General features: G+C 43.2%; 1 protein-coding gene across 1 annotated transcript; it reads right to left on the bottom strand.

The window, feature by feature from the left end:
* Window positions 1-4089: 4089 nt before the first annotated feature.
* On the bottom strand, window positions 4090-19792 carry SKA1 (spindle and kinetochore associated complex subunit 1). Its single transcript, XM_026713641.2, has 7 exons — window positions 19570-19792; window positions 18593-18694; window positions 16000-16124; window positions 14203-14294; window positions 13875-14012; window positions 10301-10470; window positions 4090-5792 (listed from the first exon to the last, which is right to left on the bottom strand). The coding sequence occupies exons 1-7, from the start codon at window positions 19724-19726 to the stop codon at window positions 5644-5646; spliced, it is 933 nt and encodes a 310-aa protein (XP_026569426.1). The 5' UTR covers window positions 19727-19792; the 3' UTR covers window positions 4090-5643.
* Between the last annotated feature and the right edge of the window lie 2327 nt (window positions 19793-22119).

A 22119-nucleotide genomic window follows, 5' to 3' on the forward strand; every position in this document is an offset into this window, starting at 1 on the left:
CCACCTGCCTTCAATTGAGGACCTGTATATTGCAGGAGTCAAAAAGAGGGCTGTGAAAATATCTACAGACCCCTCACATCCCGGACATAAACTGTTTCAACTCCTTCCCTCAAAACAACGCTATAGAGCACTGCATACCAGAACAACTAGACACAAGGACAGTTTTTCCCCAAAAGCCATCACTCTTCTAAACAAATAATTCCCTCAACACTGTTCAACTATTTACAAAGTGTACTTACTGTTAATCTTCTCACCACTTCTTATCACCCATCCCTTCCCAGTTGACTGTTTCCTAGTATGATTTGATTGTTGATTGTACCCTATGACTATCATTAAGTGTTGTATATTATGATCCTTGATTCTTAACGAATGTACCTTTTCCTTATATATACTGAGAGTATTTACACCAAGACAAATTCCTTGTGTGTCCAATCACACTTGGCCAATAAAGTATTCTATCTATCTATCTAACTTTGCCCCCAATGTCCAGGAACAGCCTTTAACTGTAGAAAAGTCAGTCCAAAACAAGTTACACACAAACTGTAACTTAAAATCCAAACAAACCACACTGAAGTAATTAGCTTGACAGGGCAGGAGAAGGCATTTCAGACTTGAAAGCACTTCAAAACTCACAGTTGGGAAGATGCCAGGAACACAGATAAGCCACGACAATACACGATAAATACACATTTACTCCCAACAGCTTGCTGCGCTGTTGTTCCCAGCTGCAGTTAATGAAGGGAATCAGGCCCCTTTCCTCCCCTGTAAGCCATGCAACCCACGTTGTTCTCTTCTCTGTTCCTCACTGCGTGCCCTAGGATGAAGAGGAGGGTAGACCTGGGTCTTCTTTCAAATTCCCTCTCCCTTGCTCTACCTCTCCTGTGCTCTGCCCAGCTGGACTGTGGCCTTCCCCAGTTTCTTCCACAGTCAATGGAGCCACACTCCCGCTCTCTGTCAGCTGGTTCGGCTTCCTCCTCCAAGTCAGATTCTGCTAGGGGCATGACACCCACCTTTATTACTGTATAAGTACCTCAAGGTGGTGAACATCCCTAGTCTTCCTTCCTTCTCCTATTTTCCCCACAATAACAACTCTGCAAGGTGAATTAGAGTGACAGACCCAAAGTTCTGCATTTGTGCTAAGCCAGGATAGAACCATGTAGGTTTGTTGGTTGTAGCAAACTTGGTAGCACATTGAGAATAGCACTCATGAAGGGGGGCTAATTCATCTTTAAACCTCCCCCCCAATGCAAAAAGTGGGGCAAGGGAAAGAGGAAGAACTATTAAGTCACTTAGTATCCCCGTTTTTTCTGTTTAAATAAATATATTTATATAAAAATACTGCTAAAAACAGATAACCAGTGAGATTGATAACTCCCATTAAACTGTCTGCATTTTTTAAAGCTTTTAAGTAAGAATTAGAGCAAAAAATGAACAGTCCGAACCAGCTAAATCCTGATCAAAGAAGGCAGTCTGTCCCAAACAGAAAAACAAAAAGCTAAAAAGCTATATTCTTGCCCTGCCAAAGGTTTGCAGAACAAACTTTAAGTAGAGTTATACTAAGAAGGATAAGCTGGAATTTAAATAGCTAGCAGTAACCTATAATCTTAAATATGTCTTTGAAAAGCAAAACTAAATGAACTTGGCCTTTTAATAACTTGACAGAGGGCACAATTCAGGGGCCATTAAGCATGTTTAAATTCCACTGAAATTAATAGCAAAAGCTGAGTGCTAAGCTCTCCATTTAAATGAGATTTAGAATATCGCCTTATGATTGCCATGTAAGAAAAAGGCAGAGCAAGAGAGATTTGGGCTCTAGTACTGCCACTACTGACTCTACTATTTGAAATGTGTTTTTTTTTTAAAGAAACTGACCACACTATACAAATCTGCTATCACCCAATGAAGATCATAGACTGATTTACAATTTACATCCTCTTCTTGTTACAATTCCTACCAACTGCAGAAACAATACTGAGGGATGCTGGAAATTGTAGTTCAGCAAGATCTAGGTTGCCGAGAGTACCTGACAATTGATTACGTGTCATCAAGTTATTTTCAGCTCCTAGTGACTACATGAGTAGCTTTTCTCTATGATGATTGTCAGAATTTGGGGTTCCAACTCAAGCCAAGGTCGCATTACAATAAATAAAAATGAAATCCAGACAGCTGTGAGGAAAGAATTATTTATTCCCCAAAGCAGAAAGATTTCTTGCAGAGAAATGGGGTACAGATATATTGTCTTATAGGGGAGTGTGGGAACCTCCCCCACCCCAGAAGAATGAAATATTTGGGGAAATATTGAAAAAGGCAGAATATTATATTTTTCTAAAGGAGAAATGAAGAACATGTTTTTAGAGGCAGAAAGCAGACCCGTCTTTCTTAATAGCCCACAGCAGATGCCAGCACTTAAGGAAATAAAGAGCTTGTTGAAAGGGCAGGGAGTTGGACTAGATGACCTACAAGGTCCTTCCAACTCTGATTATCTGTTATCTGCCTATTTCTTGAATGCTTGTTCCTTTACTTACTGGCCCTAAAAGGCAGAAATTGTTTACTATTTTGACATTCTGTCAATTCTAACACTCTACTTGTAGTCATTAATTTGGACGTCTTTATATTTAATTTTAGTCCTATTTTTCATGGTGCTCTTTGACTTTCAGATCTTTTGCATTTTCAGCTATCAGCTTAGTGCAAGTTATTGTTTCCTCCTCCACTTTTAAAATCATGCTCATCTTCCATGCCTACTTAGTACTGCAAGACTTAAATACACCCTGCATGGATTGCCCCTGTGACTATATTGGACAGAAGGGAAGAAGCTAACTATCAGGTTGCAAGAACACAAGCGAGGTCAGATGAGAAGACTTGAACTCATTGGTAGCCTCGCTTTGTAATGAACAAGGACATACATTCAATTCCACAGCTACTAAAATTGTTGGCTGAGCAGGTACAAAAATAGCCAAGGAAATAATTGAAGCCCGGGAAACAGGAGTCAGTCAACAAGAGTGCGGATTTAACACCAGCTTATCAGGCACTTAGGAGCAGAAGAATTGGCAGCACAAGGAAACAAAGCCAATGACTTAATAACCGGCCATCAACACCCCAATCAACAACTAAACCAAACAATTAGTGACCACAAAAATACTATGCATAGAATAGCCTAAAGCATTCATTCGGATGAAAGAAAAGTTTCTTTTGGATGGGCTTCAGCATGAATCTGAAAGCAGACTAAACCTCTGGTCTTGGTGATCAACCTAGATTGGATCGTGCAGGACCTATCCATAACTGCTGTATAGTACCAGATACTGTATAGACCTCAGAGCCTTGGTGGCACACTGGCTAGAGTGCAGTACTGCAAATTGGAGCCAGCTGCCTCCAATTTGGCAGATCGAATCCTACCAGGCTCAAGGTTGACTCAGCCTTCCATCCTTCCGAGGTGGGTAAAATGAGGACTCAGTGTCAGGGTTCCAGCAGTTACTCCAATTAATGAGCCTCGAGCCACACTCCCAAAACTAGAGGATTTGAAGGTAACATTCTACGTCCGGCACTAACCTGGGCGTAGCCAACTCTGAGATAAGTAATTCACTATCACCCTTGATCTTCCTTTTCCCCCCCACCCCTCTGGGTGTATCATCCAACAAAAAACGTCCATAGCCAAGAGTCATCAATCATGCTCTCCAATTAGATTTTTTTTTGCGGCAGAAGCTTCAGCCATTTCATCAGTCTTTGAAGAAAATATGAATGGAATGTACTTTTGATTTCACCCTGTTGCGTGCTCTTTGAAATTCCCCCTCGTCTTTCCGTTGTCAACTATAAAACGTGTATACAAAATGTTTTGAGTTGACACCCAGATTGTTGGGGGCAATATGCTGACTCCGTAAAGCACTCAGAGAGGGCTGTAAAGCACTATAAAGCGGTATATAAGTTTAAGTATTATTACTAAGTGCTATCCCATGTCTGTCCAGCGCCTAGTTAGCTGCCCAGTGTTTGGTAGTCAGGTGGCATACAGGAAGGAGGGAAGGGTTGCTGCAGTCAATCTATCATCACGGTATCCATAGTTTCTTGAAAAAAAAAAAGACAAACGAGAGTCACACATGAGATTCATAAGGACTACATATTTTATTCTTTATAACTTTGCTTTACAAAGGAAGATTAAGCTTAGACCGTAAACAGGGTGTCATTGTATCCCGTTCCCTCAGAGTAATTTCACCATGTCCATTCTGCTGCCAATATAATTGAATCCATGAAGTCAACCAGGAGTCAAGCTTGTCTCGAAGATTTTACTTAATCCATGCAGGTAGAAACTGTTGCCTGCGATGGATATTTGGGCGGATGATGAGCCAAAAAAATCCTGCTCTTGGTTTTATGGCAGGACAAAGGGCATAAGCTAATCTTGTGTGTTGTGCTGGTAATACAGATAGCTGGAAAAAAAGGTAGACTTACCTGGGGCATTTTTAAAGAACTGATTCTTACCATATATTGGGATCTGGTGTGTGGGGGGGTATGATTTCCATTGATCCTACAGCGTGTAGCAGTCAACATGTATTTCAATTATTCCGGGTTTTCAGCATTACAATAGAAACAGAAATAGAATGGGATAGGAATAGAATATCAAAAGAATGGAATGGAATAAGAATAGAATAGAATAGAATTCAGTTCTGGGTTTTCAGCATAATTAGAATAGAAATATCAACAGAAACATAAATAGAATGGAATAGGAATAGAATATCGAAGGAATGGAATAAGCATAGAATTCAATTCCGTGTTTTCAGCATAATTAGAATAGAAACAGAATGGGATGGAATAGGAATAGAATAGAATATCGAAAGAATAGGAATAAGAATGGAACAGAACATGCTTTATTTGGCCCAGTGTGATTAGACACACAAGGAATTTGTCTCTGGTGTAGAAGCTCTCAGTGTACATGCAAAGCAACAAAGTAATGATGATTATGATACGATAAAAGAAGGTAGTAGAATAAGATGGAAAGGATAATAGCAATTCAGCCCTACTACATGGGTAAATATCCACAGACATAAGAAAGTAGTGTGGAAATTAGATATTGTAGCAGAGTGATGGCATGAGGGAACAACCTGTCTATGTGTCTAGTTGTTTTGGCATGCAATGCCCTTTAGTTGCATCCTGAGAGTTTTGAAAACCTTACAAGCTCTTACATCCCTCCAAAGGAAACCTTTACACTGAAAAACTATTTTGGGAACAAATCTTCACCAATGCTTTTTTCATGAACAGACACCGTGATTCCCAAAAATCTCATATTCACACTCAAATACGAGCCAGCAGAGTTCTTTTGCACATTTATTCCTTCTTTGATTTATTAGCAACACACAACTTCTTCCATAGTTCTAGTTCCAAAGATGTCGAGCAAATCACATTTCAAGCACTTCATCCATTACGCTTCTCCTGTTGCCAAATGAAAATGTCTTAAACTCGTCAAGTAGAAAATTAAAGGGGAATGAGGAGATGGCAGGAAAAGCTGGGATATTGGTTCCGCTGCCTTCATCACGGCAAAAAGCTAAAAATCTTTGTCCCACAACAAACCATCTTTTCTAATAATAATGGCAGGAAGGAAAGAAAACAAAGCAGCAGCATTGTCGGGGGGGAGGAGGGGGGGAATCCAATTTAAAAAAATTAGCAGATCGCATAGCGGACAAGTCGCGATCCTCGGATTTCCCGCACTCGGTGGCAATGTCGCAAGATCGTCAGGATATTGTGAAAACGTTTGTCGGCCTTCAGCTGGGTGAACTCTTCGATATCAGCTTCCACAATAAAATATTCACCTGAGGAGACACAAGGTTTCATTTGGGAGGGTCAAACGCAGTCTGAAAGCATCTGGAGCTCCTGTACTGGCCACAAGTATCTACCACAGGGGTGTCAAACTGGATTTCTTTGAGGGCCGGACCAGCATTGCAGTTTTCCTCAGCTGGCTGGCAGGGGTGATGGGGAGACAGGATGGACGCTTCCTGCAGCACCCTGCTGGTCAAAACAGCCCTTCTTCCAACCCCCCTCTGCCCTGTTTTCTCCTACCAGCCTCCTCTGCCCCGTTTTAGGCCTGAATGGCCTCCTGCAGCACTTTACCTGCCAAAACGGGGCACGGAGGAGGGCGCACCTCGTTTTTGGCCTTCCCGGCCTCCAGCAGCACTCTGCCGCTTTTGGGCAGCAGACTGTTGCAGGAGGCTGTGCAGGCCAAAAATGGGGGGCTTGGGGACCACCGCGGCCCATTTTGGCTGGCAGAGGCACCGCTGGCCAGTCCTTTGATATTTCCAGACCGGCCCCATGAGCCAGATTTAAGTATCCCGCCAGCTGGATCCAGCCTGAGGGCCTTGAGTTTGACATCTTTGATCTACCACAATTGCATTAGGAGCCATGGTGGCCCAGTGGTTAGAATGCAGTATTGCAGGCTAACTCTGCCCATAGCCAGGAGTTCAATCCTGATCGGCTCAAGGTTGACTCAGCCTTCCATCCTTCTGAGGCCAGTAAAATGAGGGCCCAAATTGTAGAGGGCAAGATGATGACATTTGTAAACTTCTCAGAGAGTGCTATAAACCATTACAAAATGGTAAAAATGCTAGTGCTACGCTCTCTTTGGCCATTTAAAGAATCTTGGATCTTAGCTTGTTAAGGGGGTAAAAATTGTTGGCGATTTCAGGCTCTTCTGCACCACGTTGTGATATGAAGAAAGCACTTAGTTAGCTGTAGAAAATAGTACCACATATAGCTTTTCCTTCAGTTGTAACATAGAAACACAATAATTTTCATCTTCTTGTAGGAATGGTGGCACAGCCACTAAGCAATTGTTCTTTGGTCACACGGTGAAGTTTCCCAAGTTTAAAAGAATTCTTTCCCAGCAGATGCAGGATTGACAAAAATAATAATAATAATTGGTGCCTTCTTCCTAGGGCTGTGATGGTGAACCATAGGTTCCTATGCTTCCTATAGAACCTATGGCATGCTTGCCAGAAGTGGCACGCAGAGCGGGCACGCAAGCCATCACCCTAGCTCAGTTCCACCGTGCATGCATGCACACCTCCCGCCAGCCAGCTGATTATCGGGTCTCTGCCACGCATGCGTGGGGGGTGGGGCACATGCGGGAGATGTGTGCTCATGCGCAGAGAAGCGGGAGGATGTCCCGTGTGCCTGAGCATGGGGTGGGGGAGCATAGGGGGGTTGTCAGTCGTGCATTGCATTACGTGGGCAGGTACGCGTGCGCTCTCTCACGCGCACACGTGGACTTTCGGCACGCAATGACAAAAAGGTTAGCCATCACTGTCCAAGCTAAGGAGTGAATTATTGTCCTTAGCTACCTCTTTCTCCTTTCCAGCCAGCTAATTTCCCATTAGCAAAAACACAGTGGAGTATCAAATCAAGCTAAGTGTGCATCTTGACCTTCTAAGACAGTGGTAGTCAACCTGGTCCCTACCGCCCACTAGTGGGCGTTCCAGCTTTCATGGTGGGCGGTAGGGGTTTTGTCCCCTACTTTATAAATCACCATTAATTACTGTGGAACCGGTGGGCGGTTAGAGAAAACTTTATTACTAACAGAGATACAAAAGTGGGTGGTAGGTATAAAAAGGTTGACTTCCCCTGTTCTAAGACAAGAGGAGAGTGAAGGAAAGGCCTCGACTGAAGGTGAAAAAGCATGCTAGAATATACCACGCTGCCAGATATCAAGCTAGACCAGGGGTCCCCAACCACTGGGCCGCGGACCGGTACCAGTCCGTGGAACATTTCCTACCAGGCTGCCAGTTTGCTGGGCACCGCCATCTTGTTTGATGAAAAAGTGCTTCCAGGCGAGCTTTTCCAGTTGGAAAGCGGCGTTTGGGTGCTGAAAGAATCCTCACGCCTTAGTTTCATCGAAGGGGGGGGGCTTTGAACGAAACTAAGGTGCGAGGATTCTTTCAGCACCCAAGGCAAGGCGAGCTGAGCGACCATCCCGAAGCTGTCCCGAAGTGAAGCCCATCGACAAAGGTACAAAGGAGGAGTTGAAGGTGGTGGGGAGAAGCGGGGGACAGCTGGCTGACTGGTCGCTCAGCTCGCCTTGCCTTGTCTTGCGTGCTGATGCCAGTACCGGGCCGCGGATCATTTTGTGATGCCGGTACCGGGCTGTGGCACAAAAAAGGTTGGGGGCCACTGAGGCTAGACCATTGGTCAAATTAGCCACTGTGATCTACCTGGAAGATCTCCTGGCTTTTAGAGAATATGGTACCTTCCTCCTCATTTTCTTTTGATAACGACTTTTTCACAATGGGAGATGTTAGAAATGTGGCCCTCCCAAGCTGTTTTCGCTAGCAGAGGCACCGTGGAGAGGTCCTTCGCCATTTCCAAGGTGACCCCGCAGGCCAGGTCTAAGCATGGCACGGGCCTTGAGTGTGACACCCCTGACATACAGCTTTCCAGGTCGTAAGGGATGGGTACAGGAAGTCCTCAAGTTACAACCGTTCATTTAGCATTTGTTCAAAGTTACGAAGGTGGCATTGAAAAAAAAGTTACTTATGACTGGTGCTTGTACTTTCAACAGCTGCAGCTCTCCCACAGTCACACAATCAAAATTCCAGTGATTGGCAACTGGCAAGTAGTTAGTCCTCGACTTACAACAGTTCATTTAATGACCGTTCAAAGTTACAACGGGCACTGGTAAAAGTGACTTATGACCATTTTTCATAGTTACGACCTTTGCAACATCCCTATCATCATGTGATCAAAATTCAGACACTCGGCAAATTCGTTCATACTTATGACTGTTGCTGTGTCCTGAGTTCACGGGATCCCCTTTTGCAACAAGCAGGGTCACTGGGGAAGCCAGATTCACTTAACAACCCGAGTTGAGTAATTTTTATCAACTGCAGGGATTCACTTAACGATCATGGCAAGAAAGGTCCTAAAATGAGGGGGGGAAACCCTCCCTTAACACATATCTCACTTAACAATAGAAATGTTGAACTTAGTTATGGTCGCAAGTCAAGGACTACCTGTATTTACAACGATTACAGAATCTCAGGGTGACGTGATCTCCATTTGCGACCTTCCCAGCTGGCTTCTAATATAGGCAAAGTCAGTATGACGGCCCTATTCACTGCGTGAATCATTTTAGTGATTCATTTAATAATTCTGGCAAAAAAGGTCATAAAATCAGGTGCAGCTCCCTTACCGTGTTTCTCATATAATAAGGCCGGGTCTTATTTTTTTTTGAGCCCTGAAAAAATGGCTAGGCCATCTTTTCGGGGGCAACTTAATTCCCCTCCCCTTGCATCTTCGGGCGGGCGGGCAGCAACGGCTTGGATGTTGACCTCGGCGTTGGTGGGGCACTTCGTATCGGGGTCAGCATAGGCAGCACCATATCCAGGTGTGCAACAAAAGTACTTCCTAACGGCAAGCCCCCCCCCCCCACACCATTCCCCCCCATTTCGCATGTTTTAATATAGGCCTTAATTTGGGGGGAGGGGCTTAATTTCATTTCATGCCTATAAAACATGCTGGGGCTTCCTCTTGGGGGAGGCCGTGTTGTTGGAGAAACAGGGTACTAACCACTTTGCTTCGCGATGGAAATTCTGGTACCAACCGTGGTCATAACTCAAGGAGTCCCTGTAAGTAGCTTACGGAAGGCTGTTAGGTACCCTCTTCCCATGGCATTCAGAGCAGCAGTCCCCAATCTTTGGGGTACCAGGGACCAGCTCCACCGAGAGAGGTTTTTCTGTGGGCCGGAGGGCACATGGTTTCTCGTGCTGCCTGCATCCCATTACAGGAGAAGATGTTCAACAGTTGTGAAGGCGGGAGAGGCCTTTATGCCCCAACGGCAGATAAAACGGTCGAAGCATCTTCTAGGAGAAGGGAAACTCTGATTTCAAACCTCCATTGCCTTGTGCCTCCAATCTATTATTGGAAAAGGCTTCAGGAGTCAACCTAGAGACAAAATCCAGAGCTGGAGTCCCGGAACTGTGTATAATCATGTTCTGGTAACTCCTGCGACGCAGCTGCAACTAATCATATTGGCTCAGACTGTTCCAGTAATGTGGAGAGGTGGGAATCTACTGCTTGGGTAACAGTTTATCCTCCATATTAAATTATACCCAGGCCTCGTGCTTTGCACACAGCATTGGAACAACACGGGAAGTGGCAGTAACCAGTTTCATGGTCTCATAGCACGATACCATCGTCTCTTGAGACTGAAGGATGGCATCCCACGGATGGAGCTTCATTTGTTGGTGTGGCGACCGGTTGCTGTGGCATGCCACGGACCGAAGGTTGAGGACCCCTGATTTAGAGAGGTGCACTTGACTTAACAACTTACCTTTTGTGTCTTTGGTTTCTTCTTCCTGGAACCGGAAGTAGAGGTTCCGGGTTGTGTTCACCATGCTTTTAAGAGGCTGGCGCATGATGCTGTATTTGCTAGCCACAGCTTTGTTGATCTCTGCGACGACCGCGTTCACTTGGCTGCAGGTCAGGCGGCCTTTCATGTACCTTCAGGGGAGAAGAAAGAAACTTAACACAAGTAAGACTGAAAGCTTGTTTTTCAAAGCACGGATGTCATATGAGAATGACGCACACTGTCTCTGGAGATTCTCAGCTATCCAGGTCATGGTTGTCCCAAAGGGGCTTTTTCAAGGGGCAACTGGACTTTCTGGTTTTCCTTTGAAGACGTTTCGCTTTTCATCCAAGAAAATTCTTCAGCTCTGGCTGGATGGCGGGGAATGGAAGGATTTATACTCCTCGAATGCTCTTAGTCATTTGCATTCTTCTAGAGAGTTGAGGCCACTTGGAGGGTTATCTGTGTCCTTAGGGACAAAGTGGGGGAGTATGAACGAATGGGGGCGGGAGTATGCATGCATTTCCAGAAAAATTGCAGACTACAGGAACCATTTGTATCTCAACCAGTTTGAGGTACAGACACTACTCAGGTGACTCTGAGGACACAATAAACCTGCAAGTGGCCTTAACGACTCTGTAAAAGAATGCAAATGACCAGCTGTCTGCAAGGAATAGTCCATCCAGTCAGAGCTGAAGAATCTTCTTGGGTATGAGGCGAAATGTCTTCAAAGAAAAACCAGAAAGTCCAATTGCCTCTTGGAAAAGCACCTTAGGGACATACATAGTATTTGTAAAGAATAAGAGTAGAAAGCCTGAGATGTTACCGCAATTCATGTCCAGAATTGACTGCTGCACCATCCCCATAGTCATGCAATTTGGACGCTTGGCAACTGGCCTGTATTTATGACAGTTGCAGTGTCCTGGGGTCACGTGATCACCTTTTGCGACCTTCTGGCAAGCAAACTCAACAGGAAAGCCAGATTCATTTAACAACTGTGTTACTGACTTAACATCGGCACTGATTCACTTAACAACCGTGGCAAGAAAGGTCATAAAATTACTATGCGTAAATGTTAACATTCTGGCTAGAGGGTGCTCAAAATGTCCACCTCCCAACAGGAAGTTGGATCAACCAATCAGCATGCAGGACACATTTGGGAGGCTGTGCATCAGCCAATCTGCAACCATTTGCAACCTACATTTACCCCTCAACTCTTTTGCAGCATAGGTATGCGTCAGTATCTACGTCAGGGTTTCAAACTCAATTTCATTGAGGGACGCATCAGGGTTGTGCTTGACCTCGGGATGGGCGTGGCCAGCACAATGTCAACTCATAAAATATTTCTCTGGTCTTTTAGAGTTGCCCATAGAAAGGGAGGGGCAAGCAATGTAGCAGCTTGCAAAACTGAAATTGCATTCCATAAATGTTTTTAGAGATAGTTTCTAGGCGACCAAAGTTTCTGCTGTGCAAAATTCTAACTGGCGAGCATGATTGATGACTCTTGGCTATGGATGTGTCCTATTGGAGAATATGAATTATGATACACTCAGGGGATGGGGGAAAACCAGGGTCAAGGGTGACAATGAATGATGTGTCTCAGAGTCGGCTACATCCAGGTAGCACTGGCATGTTTACTCCTAATAAATCTTCTTTAAGCTCTGGAAATCCGGCTAAAGGCTCATGATTTAAATGGCGGTAATGATCGGAGCCCTGACTCACCACATCACTCATGTCAGGGGCGCCTGTGGTGGCCCAAGCACTCTGTTTTTGGCTCTGATGGCCTCTTGCAACCCTCTGCCAGCGAAAATGGAGCTTATGTCCCTCCCTAGCTCCATTTTCACTGGCAGAGGCACCATGGGATGGTCTGCTGTTTCCAGGTCGGCCCCATGGGCCAGATCTAAGCACCCCACTGGCTGGATCTGGCCTGCGGGGCCTTGCAGTTGACACTCCTGGTCTACGTGAAGTGGTGGACAAACCTAAATCAAGCTTAAAACTCTCTCTGGCCATCTCAGTGAGCCCAGAAGAGGGCCTTGTGAGATGCCAATCAAGCCATTAAGGATCACTCATTGAATCTGGCTTTTGAGTCATGGCTGAGTCACTATATTATCTTTTGGCTCACATGACATTTTGAGGCACATTTGAGAAGAGTGTTAATGATCTGGCTGCCTTTCTGAGCTTATTGTCATTCCCCCACCAAAATTGATTAAGGATCCGGTTACTTGACCGAATCATTGAGCAACAATACACAACCTAATCACACGCAGCTAAATATATCAGCTACTCTGTGGGTGTTTATAATTTAAAAGAAGCAATAATTACTTGGGTTCGAGATCATCAGTTGGACTAGGAAAAGGAAATAAGAATGGTACCGTTGTTTTCATCATGTTCAACTGCATGTTAACTATACACTTTTTTCCTCATTTTTATGTTTATGGATATACAGGAATAGAAAATCAGAAAGAAAAGTGCATTATCCAATCCCAAAGCCACCTCATTTCATTGGGAAGCCCACAGGTTGGACCTCAACACCCATAACCCCCTAACCACTATTCATGTATCAGTTTCCCCGCACCTTTATTACAGGTAGTCACCAACTTACAAGTGCATTTGTTTAGTGACTGTTCATAATTATAACGGCGTTGAAGAAAGTAACTTATAACCGCTACAGCATCCCCATGGTCACGTGATCCAACTTCAGACCCTTGGCAACTGGCCTGTACTTATGACAGTTGCAGTGTCCCAGGGTCACGTGATCACCTTTTGCGACCTTCTGGCAAGCAAACTCAACAGGAAAGCCAGATTCTCTTAACAACTATGTTACTAACTTAACTGTAGTGATTCCCTCTTAGCCACTGTGGCAAGAAAGATTGTAAGATGGTCAAAACTCGCTTAACGACTCTCCTGCCTAGCAGTGGAAGTGTTGGACTCAATTGTGATCGTAAGTCAAGGGCTATCTGGAGTTTAAATAACTTAAGGCGGTGAACATATCTAATACTCCTTCCTCTTCCTCTTTTTTCCACAACAACATTGTGAGGTGGCTTGGGCTGGAGCGAGATTGACTGGCCCAAAATTACCCTGATGGCTTTCATGCCGATGGCGGGACTAGAACTCATAATCTCCTGGTGACTGGCCTAAAGTCACCCAGATGACTTCCATGCCTAAGGCAAGACTAGAACTCACAATCTCCTGGTGATTGGCCCTAAATTTCCTAGCCAGCTTTCATGTCTAAGGCGGGACTAGAACTCACAGTCTCTTACTGATTGGCCCGAAATTACCTAGCCAGCTTTCATGTCTAAGGCAGGACTAGAACTCAGTCTCTTACTGATTGGCCCGAAATTACCTAGCCAGCTTTCATGTCTAAGGCGGGACTAGAACTCATAGTCTCTTACTGATTGGCCCAAAGTCGACCAGGTGACTTCCATGCCTAAGGCAGGATTAGAACTCACAGCCTCCTGATGATTGGCCCAAAGTCATCGAGATGGCTTTCAGGCCTATCATCCTGGCTGGGCATTAGGAGGGAAAGAGTTATAAAAATGCAGGTTTGCAGGTTACTCACGAGGGAATGCTCTCAAACTCCTCATCCGTTATGAAGGGTGCTTCTCTGATGCACTTGGAGATTTTGGCTGACTTTTTTGCAGGCTTATTCTCCTCAGCTTTGCATGGTTCCTTCTCCTTTAGAGTTCCACCGATCGAACTGCGATGCATAACAAAGAGAGTCCACCAAAAGCTGACCACGCCAGCGGTATATAAGCCTAAGTGCTATTGCTAACACTCCATATAATTGTTCAGCCTCATTGTAAAACATGCAAAACACTGGCTATTTCTTCATAGTACATCTACCTCTTTTGCACTTTGAGAACCAAAGTGATGGATAGGAAACAGACCTGACTTGCGCAGCTTGGGGAAGGTAGATTGGCACGTTTTCTTCAAGATGCTGGGCTTCCAGATAGTCCCTCTCCACCGACTCTTGCAGATCCTATAATTAGAAATATCAATGCACAAGACTTGGATTAGTAGCTACTGACGGCCGTTTGGAACATGGAGAAAATCAAGAAGGCTAGCCAGTTTCTCATTTGGGAGATGCCATCTCAGAAATGGTTAAGCTAAATCTACTTAGATTTAGTAAGTACATATAGAAAGAAATATAGAACACTCTAGGAATAATGAAAGTAAAATGATAGCTTAGGGAAAAAAATCCAGGGGCCTCCTGAAATTTTTGTTTTCAAAATATGATAAAAAACGACTATTTTCACATCAAAATGCCATGAGAGAATTCTTTTGTTGCCTAATGAAAATACAGTATTTCAAATATATTAGTGATACAAATTCCAACCTATCCTGCATTAATCGACGTATTTAGATTCTTCTGTTGATTTCTAGTAATGCAAATCTTATTTTAGTCTGAGTTAAAATAAATAGAAAATAAAGAGGAGGCTTAGAATAAAGTTGCACTCTTTTTACAATCAGAATTGAGCCCAAAATTTATGTTGTTAAGCGAAACATTTGTTAGGTAAATTTGTCCCATTTTACGACTTTTCTTGCCACACTTGTGAATCACTGCAGTTGTTAAATTAGTCACATGGTTGTTAAGTGAATCTAGGCTCTACATCGACTTTCCTTGTCAGAAGGTTGCAAAATGACTCTGAACACTGCAACCATCACAAATAGGAATCAGTTGCCAAGAATTTTGATCATGTGACCATGGGGATGCTGCAATGGTCATAAGTGTGAAAAATGGTCATAAGCCACTATGTTCAGTGCCTTGTAACGTTGAACGGTCAATAAATGAACTGTTGTAAGTCGAGGACTACCTGTAGTGAGAACTAATTTGTAACTCTTGGTCTGCTGAAGAAGACACCATGATAACCGTGATAGCAAACCTATGGCACACGTGCCACAGGTGGCACACAGAGCCATTTGTGCCAGCACATGAGCTGCAGGCAAATTTACCTCACTGCACATGCGTGTGCCTCATAGCTGATTTTCAGCCGGTTTGAGGCCTTTTTCAGCCTCCTAGAGGCTGGAGAAAGGCTTCTACAGGCTTCTACTAGGCCTGTTTCACCATTTCCTGTTTTTCTGAAAATAACAAAAGTGATGAAGCAGGCCTAGTTTTTGGCCTGCAAAGCCTGCAGAAGCCTTCCTCAAGCCTCTGGGGGGCGAAAAAGGCCTCAAACCAGTTGAAAATCAGCTGTGAGGTGCAGTGAAGGGGGCGTCAGTGGGGATGGGTGAGGATTGCACGTGCATGCGTAGGGAGGCGTGCATTGCCTTCTGGGTGCTGGAACGTGACTGCGAGTGGGTGCGTGCAAGCGCATGCACAATTTTTGGCACAGAAGCCCAAAAAGGTTTGCCACCACTGCACTATAACAACTTTCCGCAATAATGTAATACAGTGGTTCTCAACTTGTAGTTCACGGACCTTTCGGGGGCTTGCGATGTTGACACAGGGAGTCCCCAAAACTTTGAAGAATTTAAACTGATTTAAAAATTCTTGGGAGTCTGTGGCCATGGTTCGTGGCCACAAAAGGTGTTTAAAGAGGTCTGTGTGTATGAAGAAAAGGTTGAAAACCACTGATGCAAGTAGGCAAGAGGAACATTTGCTTCAGATGCTTAACATCTGTAGAGACCACATTCTTCTCAGAAAACACCTTTTGAGATTCTGAGGCACCAAACGTCATTAGTACCTTGAGTTTTTTCTGCAGTCTCTTCTGATGACAATATTCCTCTTCCAATTTATTGAGGAGGCTGTTTAAGAGAAACATTTCGTGGACTACCTTACTTAGCACTGTCTTCAAAGATGGATCTTTGTCTATAAATAAAGAAGACAAATCAAAACATGGAAAAAGTGGAAAAGAAATTAGATTAGATGAATAGAATAGCTGGAAGGGACTTTGGAGGTCATGTAGTGCAGGGATCGCCAACCTTTTGGACCTCAGGGACCACCAAACTCATATTTTCAAATCCCGAAGACCACTAGTACGATTTTTTTTAAAAAAGATAATATATTTAATATATCAAAAATTAATTTTATATTAAATATAAATTTAATATTTTAAAAATCAACTATATATATAGTTCAGAAAATACCCGAAAAAACCAAAATACCATATATACATATAGATATGTAATGGGCCACAACAATAGAACTCAGAAGGTCATCACACAGCCCATGACCGAGGTCGTTACAACACAGGAGGCTGATAGACAGACAGCCAATACCTCAGCCACACATATTTGTACAAAAAAGCCAGCCAATCTGCAAACATCAACTCTATCAACCAATCAAGAAATGACAACACAGCCAACCTCCCCACCAGTATATATAGGGAGACGGCAGCTCCGATCATGCTTTGCTCAAGCACAAAGCCGAAAGCACCAACCTGAAGATGGCGAGTGGGACCTCGTCGAAACGTTGCCAAGATGCTCTCAGTCTTACATGGGAAAAGACCTGAACACACCAAGACTTGCATATATATATATATACCGTGTTTCTCACAAAATAAGACCGGACCTTTTTTTTTTTTTTTTGACCCCTGAAAAAATGGCTAGGCCGTCTTTTTGGGGGTGACTTAATTTCTTCCACCTAGAGCAGCCCATACGCAGGTACCTCGCCGGGAGGCCGCTTCTATCACCCGACGAAAGCTCCCTTGAAGGCAAAGTCCCTAGCCGCTTCAGGGCGAGGCGTGGCTACCCGTGTCCCCTCGCCTTTAGGCAGTCTCTTTTGGGTGATGGAAGCTCCCCAAGTGCAGTCACCAGCCACTTTGATCGGCCGGTAGAAGCGGCCTCAGGGCAAGTGCACACACACACTCCCCTCGCCGCGAGGCCGCTTCTATCGGCAGACGAAAGCTCCCTTGAAGGCAGAGTCCCCAGCTGCTTCAGGGCGAGGCGTGGCTGCCTGTGTCCCCTCGCTTTTAGGCAGTCTCTTTCGGGCGATGGAAGTTCCCCAAATGCAGTCACCAGCCACTTCGGCCGGTAGAAAATACCTGAACAAAGCTGAATACTGTACATGTAAGTACCCACGAAAACTTAACACACACACACACACACATATTATTTAATTATAACAAATTTGTAAATGCTTAATCATAGGATTTCTCTCATCCTTACTGCTGGGATTCAAAAGAAGCCTGGAGGCTGGGAAGGTCTGGACCGGTTCCCCCTCAAATGGAAGAAAAGCAGAGCCTGTACCAATCTGGTTCCCTGTCATTTCGTATCTCCCCCTCTCGCATTACCAGGGTTTCAGCCACTCTATGGCCAGCCATGCAGATGAGGCAATAATCACAGAATCCAAAGCAATTACAGTGGTTTATTCCATCACAGCTGTAGCAGTAGCAAGAAGCAGCGAGCATATGTAAATAAAGTTAGCGCTGAATGATCATCGATCACAGCGTTCTATTTATCCCACTCGGTAATCGCCACCCCACATCTGGCAGCCCCAACCCACAAGTAGCCAGCATCCCGCTCCTAATTGATGACAGCTAACTCCGCTGTCCCATACCACAATGTGCTCATCACTAGGCTGAGCTACAATAAGTGGACCTCTGACACCCTCCACCAAGTTAACATGCTGCCTGCCATCTGTATCAGCTCAGCGATCTTCAGCCAGCTCGGATCTGTCGCTTCAATCAGCTGAGCGTTGCATCATGGCTAGCTGACGCCCTGCTGATGTATATTGTTAGCGCCCACTGCTGCTGTGGGGCAAGAAGTGGATCTGAAAGTTCGTAATGAGCTGAAATCATAGCTGGCCTGGAGAGTTTGTAGCAGGCTTCACTCGTGGCTAGCCTTCACCAGCCGCTGTCCCCATTAATTCTCCCGCCTCTCTCTTCTCTCTCTTTCCTTCCACCCACCGCCGTGCCCACCTGGAGGCAGGTGGGTGGATATGTTGGATATGTTTGCTGCCCCAAGTTATTTGTAAAAATAATAAAGGTGGGATACAAAAAAATAAATAAAATGTGGCATCAAACAGTGACTAAACAGATGCATTGAGGAAAGCAGTAATGCTTTTGTTGTTTAAGATATTCTTCCTATGATTCAGGAATTATTGTAGCATTAATTCTCCATATAATTGTTCAGTCTGATTGTAAAACTATCTCAATTGGCAGATACCACAACTATGCAACTAAATTGCATAGTTTATGCCTTGTACAAAGGGAATGAAATAATCTGCAGGTACAATATTTATATAAGACTGGCATTTTCCATTCATACATTCCCAACAGATTCCCAGATCAATTTGCAAACACCAAATCTGTCCTAAAGAAAATGAAATGCTCTTACCTATTTTTCTCAACTGAAGTGTCCTTTTGATATTTGAGATCTTGGAGTTGAGATGAATGCATAAGTCATTTAAGTTTGAAGAGATTGTATCCCATTTTCTTGCTTTAAGGGGGAAGGAAAAATAGACTAAGGCTTAGTTTTAAAGGTTACAATAACTAATGTTTTACACGTTTTCACTTTGTAAGAAAAACAAGTATTTTTACCCATCTGCAATAGATACAAAAATATTTAATAACATAGATAGAGGGAACACAAAGGCAGAAATAGTTTAAGAAGTATTATAAAAATATATAAAATTAGAATTAAAAATATTATACACTGCACTTTTTACACATTTTCATGCTTTTCTAAGGATACAAATATTTTTACAAATTTGCCTAAAGATAGCAGAAATATTTAATATAATACCAATTCAAAAATAAAAATGAAAGCATTCTTTCGTTGAAAATGAAGAACAGTTGATATCTTTACTAACAACACATAGAGTAGTTGTATTTTATTACATCTATGATTAAATAGTTTCCCCAAAAAATTGTGGCCAGTTCCAAAAATGCTAAAAGGGAAGTAGGGTTTGTGTGTGTGTGTGTGTGTGTGTGCATGCACACACATATGAATAGTAGTTAATTCCATATTATAAAAATAGTATGCTATAATAGCAATATAACATGTTATAATAATGCAAAATATAACAATTTTACATAATATTAAATATTTATTTATTTATTTAAGTTAATGAAATATTAAAATATTATAATTTTGGAATTTTAAGTGTCTCAGAGTCACTGATTGAGATGGGCAGTTAGAGTAATAGAATAAATAAATATTAATATTAGTTTAGACTGTATATTTCAAATACCAAACAACTGAATTATTTCTAAAATATATTTTCTTATTTTAGTTGTGAATATAAATAAAATATTTTATGTTTATATATAAAAAAAACAGAAAGAAAGTCATAAAGGGCATCCTGAACTCACCGTCAGCATCATCGGGAGACTCAAATGCCACTTTCTCTTCTTCCATATCCACCAAGATCACACAAAACCAAAAAGTTCCTTCCAGCGGCGACTCGCTCGCATTCAAACGACCCGCCCAAGCGGTTGAGCATCTCAAATCGCGCGAGAACTCGGTCATGTCGCCGCGGAGGCTTGCCTATTCATTCCCAATCTCGGAGGGAGTGATGAGTTTAGCCATAGACGAGAAATATAGAGCGGCACAACAAGTTTAGCCACCCATTTTACGAATGGTGAGTAGTTTAGCCACAGAGGAGAAATATAGAGCGGCACATAAGTGTTGGGAGATACAAATGTTAAAGTCGCGCAGCGTCGTCAAACTTGGGGGGTGGGGGGAGAGATGAATTGTACCGTTGGAGGAAAAAGGATTAAGAATGAAGTCCTTAGTTTGAACTAAAGGGGTTTGCGTCTGATTTGGCAGGCTGTTCTGTATTCTGTACACAGGCATAGAGGGATTTTATCAATAGGATAGACTTTAAAATTTGGCTCGGATTGAGTTTTTCCTCCTGCATTTTCAGACAATAAGAGACTGCCGAGCTGCAAAGATTTAAGATGAATCGACTTCAACTCCCAGAATTCCTCAGTCAGCAGAATTCTGGAATTCGAAGTCCATGCATCTTAAATAATAGTTGGAAGTCCATATATCTTTAAACGGGTATTCAAACGTGGCAGCTTTAAGACTTGTGGACTTCAAATGCCAGAATTCCTCCTCCAGTCATGTTAGCTGAGGAATTCTGGGAGTTTTGAAGTCCACAAGTCTTAAACTTGCCAAGTTTGAAGACCCTTGTCTTAAAGAATAGCAGTTGGAAGTCCATACATCTTAAAGCAGAGGTCTCCAAATTTGGCAATTTTAAGACTTGTGTACTTCAAGTCCCAGAATTCTCCAGTCAGCATAGCTGGCTGGAGAATTCCGGGAATTGAAGTACACAAGTCTTAAAGTTGCCAAGTTGGGGACCCCTGTCTTAAAGAATAACAGAGTAAGAGTTGGAAGGGACCCTGGAGGTCTTCTGTCTAGTCTAACCCCCAAATGCTGATTTTGAGAAATACTGATTTGCACAATAGCAAAGAAACAGGCAATTCCTGTCCTCACATGTAGCTCACCCCAAAGCCAAAAGTCCATTAAAAAGTATGCCTAAATAAAATGTTTATCAACCTTGGCAGCTTTAAGATGGGTGGACTTCAACTCCCAGAATTCCTCAGAGCCATACTGGCTAGGGGATTCTGGGAATTAAAGTCCAGCCATCTTAAAAGCTGCCAAGGTTGAGACACACTGCTATAGTGAACTTACGAATTCTCTACACAAGGTGCTGGCCCTTGATGCTAATTGCTGTATGGTCAAGATCTTGAGTTCCTTAAAGTAGAATCCGAGTACAGGTAGTCATTGACTTACAATCTTTTAGTGACTCTTTGAAGTTACAACACTTTTTAGTGACTTATGATCAGTTTTTGCATTTATGACCATTGCAGCATCCCCATGGTCTTGTGATCAAAATTTGGGTACTTATCAACTGGCATGTATATTATGACAGTTGCACTGACCCAGAGTCAGTTTTAATCTTCTCAGATGGCTTCCCACGAGCGAAGTCAGTGGGGGAAGTCGGATTTGTTTAAGGACTGCATGATTCACTTAATTGATTCACTTGACAAAGATGGCATAAAAGACATAAAATGAGGCACAACTCAACAACTGCCTCCCTTGGCAATAATTATTGTAAGTCAAGGACCACCTGTACTTCATGGCAGGAATTCTGACCATAGATAAACAGAATGACAGAGTAACAGAGTTCGAAGGGACTTTGGGTGTCATTTAGTCCAACCCCATGCTCAAGTAGGAGACCCTATACCATTTCAGACAAAGGGATATCCAATCTCTTCTTAAAAGCTTCCAACTTCTAAAAGCAAGTCATTCCACTAGTTAATTGTCCTCACGGTTAGGAAGTTTCTCCAGATTGCTTCTTTCCTTGATTAGTTTCCATTCATTGCTTCTTGTCTTGCCTTCTGGTGCTTTGGAAAATAGGCTGACCCCTCTTCTTTGAGGCAGCCCCTCAAATATTGGAATGCTGCTATCATGTCACCCCCTCCCCTTCTTTACACTAGACTTAGCCATACCTAATTCCTGCAAGTGTTGCTTATAATGGCAGCAACAGCCAACAAGAAGTCTGAGCAGTAAGATCTGTGTCCCTAGGCAGCATTACAAGGCAGTTGTAGCTGAATGGAAGCCTGAAGTGTGGGATGAAACTGGGAATGCAATGGTTCTAGTATTCAAGCAAAGAGAGGGCTGAAGTCCAATGATCATTTGCTCATAACCAGTTTCCACGTTATTTGGAAAGCTTAGCAAAACCATTCAGAGCAGTTCTTAGATGTAAACTGGACTCCAACACACATAAGGTTAAACAAAAAAATCTAGTCTTGCATTCACTCAATATACTTAGTTCATTTTAACGGGTCTTTTGTGTCATTTATGCTTTTGCAATTCATTGGATAGCTTGTGGTTTGACGTTTTACGCGTAGGTC

The sequence above is a fragment of the Pseudonaja textilis genome, chromosome 2, assembly GCF_049901715.1.
Source record: "Pseudonaja textilis isolate UNSWEBS1 chromosome 2, rPseTex1.2, whole genome shotgun sequence".
NCBI classification, from domain to species: Eukaryota; Metazoa; Chordata; class Lepidosauria; order Squamata; family Elapidae; genus Pseudonaja; species Pseudonaja textilis.

Excerpts from the sequence above, each read along its gene's own strand:
- SKA1 (XM_026713641.2), bottom strand. The coding sequence starts at position 19,726 with ATGACCGAGTTCTCGCGCGATTTGAGATGCTCAACCGCTTGGGCGGGT. Across the intron at positions 16,125-18,592 it reads ACTTCAGTTGAGAAAAATAG|ACAAAGATCCATCTTTGAAG; the intron begins GTAAGAGCATTT and ends CTTTATTTATAG. Across the intron at positions 14,295-15,999 it reads GACTGCAGAAAAAACTCAAG|GATCTGCAAGAGTCGGTGGA; the intron begins GTACTAATGACG and ends TTCTAATTATAG.